Source organism: Pantherophis guttatus, chromosome 3 (assembly GCF_059756535.1).
Source record: "Pantherophis guttatus breed Tessera chromosome 3, ASM5975653v1, whole genome shotgun sequence".
NCBI lineage: Eukaryota > Metazoa > Chordata > Lepidosauria > Squamata > Colubridae > Pantherophis > Pantherophis guttatus.
In genome coordinates, this window is record NC_142065.1 from 193,379,985 (window position 1) to 193,385,984 (window position 6,000).

At 37.4% G+C, this 6,000-nt stretch overlaps 1 protein-coding gene across 1 annotated transcript in view; it reads left to right on the plus strand.

The window, feature by feature from the left end:
- TRHR (thyrotropin releasing hormone receptor) overlaps positions 1-5,687 on the plus strand; it is a 30,039-nt gene extending 24,352 nt beyond the window's left edge. The window contains exons 3-4 of the mRNA XM_034422315.3: positions 36-422; positions 1,522-5,687. Coding sequence (XP_034278206.1) covers positions 36-422; positions 1,522-1,530 — 396 coding nt within the window. The 3' untranslated portion in view covers positions 1,531-5,687. The remainder of the gene's footprint in view (positions 1-35; positions 423-1,521) is intronic.
- The last annotated feature ends 313 nt before the right edge of the window (positions 5,688-6,000 follow it).

A 6,000-nucleotide genomic window follows, 5' to 3' on the forward strand; every position in this document is an offset into this window, starting at 1 on the left:
TTTGCTCATCAGACATGTCTATTCATTTCCCATAGGTTACAAAGATGCTGGCCGTGGTTGTAGTCCTTTTTGCCTTCTTGTGGATGCCCTACAGGACCTTGGTGGTCATTAACTCCTTCCTGTCTCAACCTTTCCAAGAACATTGGTTCTTGCTGTTCTGTAGGATCTGCATTTACCTTAATAGTGCCATCAACCCTGTTATTTATAACCTCATGTCCCAAAAATTCCGAGCAGCCTTCAAAAAACTCTGTAAGTGCCAACAGAAACAGCTGGAGAAACCTACCAACTACAGTGTAGCCCTCAACTACAGCATCATTAAGGAAACTGAACATTTCAACACTGAACTAGAGGACATCACAGTTACAGAGGCTTACCTGTCATCCACAAAAGTATCCTTTGATAATAACTGTGTGACCTCTGAGGTAAGAACCAGAATAGCAGCTTGAATTGTAGTGTATTTCAATCAATAGCCATAAAAGAGATTGTGGGCATGGCTGGACAACTTTGGACATAGAAGTCTTGTAAAGTGTGTGTCCTTTACTGTTTAGTATATCAAAATGTGAAAAGATGTCTCTACTACTCCTATACAAAAATATTCATGTGCATTTCTGTGCCCAGTCCTAATTTAATAAAAGTGAAGATATTTTCGGGTGAAATTATCAAAAGTGAAATGCGTTGCACCAAAGGTGGCAAAGGGATTGAGCTCTCAATGTAGAATCTCCTCTCCAAAGTCAAGGAGCCTCTCTGATTTCTCACAGTTCACTGTAAAACTTAAGGAAAAACATGACAAAGGATTATTCCCCCCCCCCCCCGGTTGGGCTTTCTCAGGTTGGAAAGTGTAGACATCTAAAACTATTATTTAATATTTAAATATTTAACATATGATTAAATGTGAAAGAAGAGATGCAATTAAAAACATCATCGACATAACACTTTTCACCCAAGAGACTTCAAAACAGCACCTCAGTTCCAAAGAAATGATCAAAATCACTGGGAATAAGGCAAACGAACAACATTTTTTTCAGGGAAAATCTGTCTGAGAATGTGTGATAGATTAGTCTTAATTCCCATAACTTTGGGGAATTTCCCTGTATTTGGATAGATAGAAGTGACTTTTGCCATAATTTTCTTGAAAGGTTTTTTTTTGTTAAAGCAATGTCCACCTAGCAGTAGATGATAGTATTTCACAGCCACTTGCAAGTAGGAACATCCAATGAATACGGTAGTAATCAGGGGTGGGTTCTACTTACCTTTACTACCGGTTTGCAATGGGATCACACGCCAAGCTTTTGTGCATGCGCAGATCGCCTATGACAACATCCAGGGCAGTGGGTGGAGCCTCCCACCAGTTTTACTACCAGTTCTTGCGAACCGGTCCGAACCGGGGGCAACCCACCACTGGTAGTAATGGTTTCAAGACTATGAAAGCTAATATCAGAAGATGACTTTCAGCTGCCTCTGTATCAACTTAAATGCATGGTGGTCATCTAAAGTGATTCAGCCTTCAATTTCTCATTTCAGGTGATGTGAAGTTGGAAGAAGCTGCATCTCTTACTCCATTTTGCTTTTGTTCTATTTGATCTCAGAACTTGGATCTTTGCCAACCTCCGGATGTATTGAGAAATCAATTCCCAGAATTTTTAGCTGGGAGGGTGCTGGCTTAGACAAGGCTGTCATAGAGTGAACCACTTCTGAATCATCCTGCTTATTAATCTAAAAATATCCAAAGTGGTAAATGTCAATATGCTCATACTTATTGAAGCTACTATCGTACTGTATATTATTAATGCTTGTTTTGTGGAAACGTAGAGGTAAACTGCAGATATGTATGCATCCTTAATATTCATTTCCTATCTATATTTTCTAGAGTGAGTTGCCCAGTCACTTTCATGAGATAACTTTAGATGTGATATTTTTGTGATTATTGCTCAATCATTGAGAACATTGGTGTAACACTGCACTTTATGACAAGCAGTGTGTAAATATGGGAGTGACTTGCTTGTATGGTCCTGTTTTAGTCTCCCAAGAGACATCATTTTCTCACAGGTCCTATAGGCATATGTAATTATCTGCAGTTGAATGAAGACACTGTGCTACAGCTATTTGCTGCACAACTGCCAGCTGAGGCTGAAGAACATGAATCACATTGGTAAAATTTGGAACCAGCTCACTATGGAAGTCAGCAATTCCAGGAAAGAAATTCCAATCCAGGCCAAATCCATAAGACCACCTTCCTTCAATATTAACAAATAGTAAAATGTAGCATCTACATCACAATAATTCTTATCTTGTTGCAAGCTGCCTAAACCCTACTTCTCATTTTATTCCAATTTAGAGAACTAAATTGAACTGGTGTGGAAAATATGGCTGGAGATAAAGCAGGGGTGTCAAACTCACGTCGTCACGGCAGCATCACATGATGTATCGGGACTTTTTCCCCCTTCGCTAAACCGGGCATGGGCATGGCCAGTCCACGATGCATCTGGCCCGTAGGCCGGGAGTTTGACAGCTCTGAGATAAAGGATTATTTTTCTCCTTTTCACAATGTTACAATTCTTGGTCAGTCGGTAAAATTAAATGGCACTGTAACATTCTTTCCTCAACTTCTTGAATGGAGGTGAGGAGAATATGTCAACATCAATTGCACTGTTTCCTCCAGCCCAACTTCAACTCTAAAGTATTCTTGCCCTGGTAGAACATAACACAGATTATTGTCAGAGCAGTGATTATTGAATTCTTTATTTTACTCTCTCCTCCTACTGAGCATCACCAACCTGGAAAATTGACCCTCTGGAAAATTGTTCTTCTTTTTTTTTTTAGACAAGTTTTATTAAATTTTTCTTTTACATACATATTTTATGAACTGGGTCACATCTTTTACAATTTATGACATAATTATATATTAATTTTTATAATCTATTCCAATCTTCTTTTTTGTTTTTTCCAGATACAATTTATATGTTTCATTTTCTGCCATGATATTCTTTTTTCTCTACTTTTTTCTCTTATCTTAATCTCTTCTTAATACATAATATATAAACAGTATCACCATCCGCCCTTCAAATCCTAATTTCTTAACATTGCTTCAATTAATTATCTTATTTCTCCATTTATAAAGTATATTTCTTATAATCCCTGTCACATTTTTTTGTTTCCCAAGTGCCAATTAGCCACTCGTTTCCTCACCGGGATCTTTTAGAGGTTTTTTTTAAAATTTCCTTTTTTACCTGTGAGTTGGCCAATCACTCACCCAATACCAATACTCCATCTAAACACCGCTCCTGCACAAAATCTTATTCCGGTTGCCCCAGCTTCAAAGCAGTCATTTTTAATGGCCGCTGCTCCCGCTGCCGGATCGAAGAACTGCCTCTGACCTTCTGAGGAACTTGCCTGTTCCTCTTGGTTGTCCAAGGCACCTCTCCTTTTTCACCATCACTACAAGACAGTTCCAGTCCGAAGACCTCCCGACAGCGGTTTGTCTGGCTGGATTTTTGCTGGACTGATCTGAGCCCACTAATTTCCAGCCAATCTCGCCACGACACTTCCAGTTTCTCCACCAATTGTTCTTCTGAATGTAGGTCAGGGCATCATATTAACCCTCTCCCAAAAGAAATGAGCTGCAGAAGCTAGGTGTTCATTACTCTTGTCACTAAAGGTAAAATAATCATGCAGGACTATGTCTCATGCCTAGGTAGAGAGAGGGCTTTTTCATAGTGGATTTACACATTGAATAGAACATGGGAAGTCTTGACCATCCTGAACTCATGTCCAGAGTCTCCTAGATTGTCTGAATGGCATGTTTTATGTCAAACGAAGAAAGAAAACACTACTTCCACAGTCAATTAAAACTAAAGGCTTTCTAGGCAGCAAGTTAGACACAGGTAACATCAGGAAGACACATATCTCAAAATTTTGCTGTGGCAAGCTGGACATGAAGACCAAGCAGGATATGAAGATAAACACTGACTGGGTAATAATTCCCATTTAATTGAAATATCATGTTTCCAACTCAATATGCACTATACCCTAGTTTCCCTGTATGTTAAAATCAAAGCAATTTTAAGTCAACAATTAGAAAAGTTAACCCAGCATGGATTACAGTATGAGTTGAATTAGAATCCTTTTCATGATATTTTAAGGTTCTATGTAGAAGACTATTCAAAACTGATATTTGTACGTACACTTAAATTTACAGCTGGCATTGCCACTTTGTATTTGATATCTGAAATGCAGACATATTACTGAATTGATCGCAGGATAACAGATATCTTATAATGCTTCAATATGTGAAGGGATCAATGTCGTGGATAGAATCCTAAAGTTGGAAGAGGCCTTACGGGTTATCTGGTTCAGCTTCCTATTTGAAACAGGAAATTCAAATTTTCATCAGCCCTAACTTGTGAATGTCCAATCTCTGCTGGAAAATCTTCACTGATCTGTAATTAATTTTACTCTTGACTCAATAAGAAATTTATCTCAGTATACAAACAAAGTCTTTTTTTTTAATGGGCTAATTAAGCCCATTAGATTTGGACCTATCACCTAGGGCAAGGGTGTCAAACTCACGTCGTCAATGCGGCGTCACATGACGTATTGGGACTTTTTCCCCCTTCGCTAAACTGGGCATGGCCAGCGCATGGTTCATTGGGCCCGCAGGCCGCGAGTTTGACAGCCCTGACCAAGGCTCTTTATATGGTGAGAATTGAATCTAATTTCCTACTTCTGAGACCTAAGGAGCCCATTGCCAGATAAAATTGTGTACAGCATCTACCAAATGAAATGGGAGGAAGAATGGTTCCCAAATGCAGTGATCATGATGAATTGGTATTCATCTTACCAATTTTGGAACATATGGGTGCAAAAATCAGGATATCAATAAATGAAAATGATACCCTAAACTGGACCATTTTTGAAAGTGGTAAATTTGCTGTGGGTATTCTATAACCTGATTTTATTGTATCAGCTTGTCTTGGTATTGTTTGAATGTGCTTTGCCAACAACTGGAAATGCAATTTATTATGTATGCACAACTACGCATACCAAGTGTGCAAAATTGTAGTATTTTGGTATGAAAAAAAATGCTTCTTAGTTTTCTTCAAAAAAATGTTCTTCTACCTGTTTCCAATTTATTTTATTATCAGCAAGCATGTGATAGTCTCTGGTAACCAAATTGTCCCTATTTGCTTTAAATATTCTTGTTCTTTTGAATGTTTGTGAAATTAATCTTTTTAAAGTGTACAGGTTTTTAATAAGGTTGGAATGAATTTATGTGTCTGCTTTTTGCTTGTATTTATACAATTATATATTGTGGTGTAAAAGAAAATGCTATCTCAAAATATTTGAATTGCTTGTTTGCTATTGTGGCAAGGAAAATATTGTGAAGTAGTGTCTAAAGAATTAATTGAATATACTGTATTATGCTCAGATGTATTGGATTTATCTCTCATATTCTGTTTAGGGATTATCAGAATTCTGGTTGAATGTACACCTGAATGTTACATGTCTGGAAAGGGTCTAAGTAGATAATATAAACATAGTTCAAGACAAAATATTGTGGTGAAATTGTTTACCAGTATGCTCAGAAATAGGTTACAGATGTATAATGTGAATTAATTTTCTATGGCACTAAGAATATAGTAATTACAATAAAATAAACTTTCAATGTGGAAATCCTTGAAAGTTTAAAAGATCAGTGTCAGAAAAAGGAAAATTTCTTAACCTCAAATTATTCTGCTGATAATTTTCACTTTGGTAGATGTTTACATTTCTTCACTGAGGAAGATTGCATCCCTTGGTCCTGATTTTGCCAAACGTCAAAACTTAATCATGCTGTTTCCATGCTGAACCTCATGTAATACTGCTAATCTACTTCTTTTAAGGGTTCTCTGAAGTTTGGGCGCTACCACTTTTACTATCCTACTCCCCGAAAGGGATGACTAAAGTTATCCAAAATATATATAGTTCTCATTCAGTGATCATGGTACAAGTGACTCAGTTTTA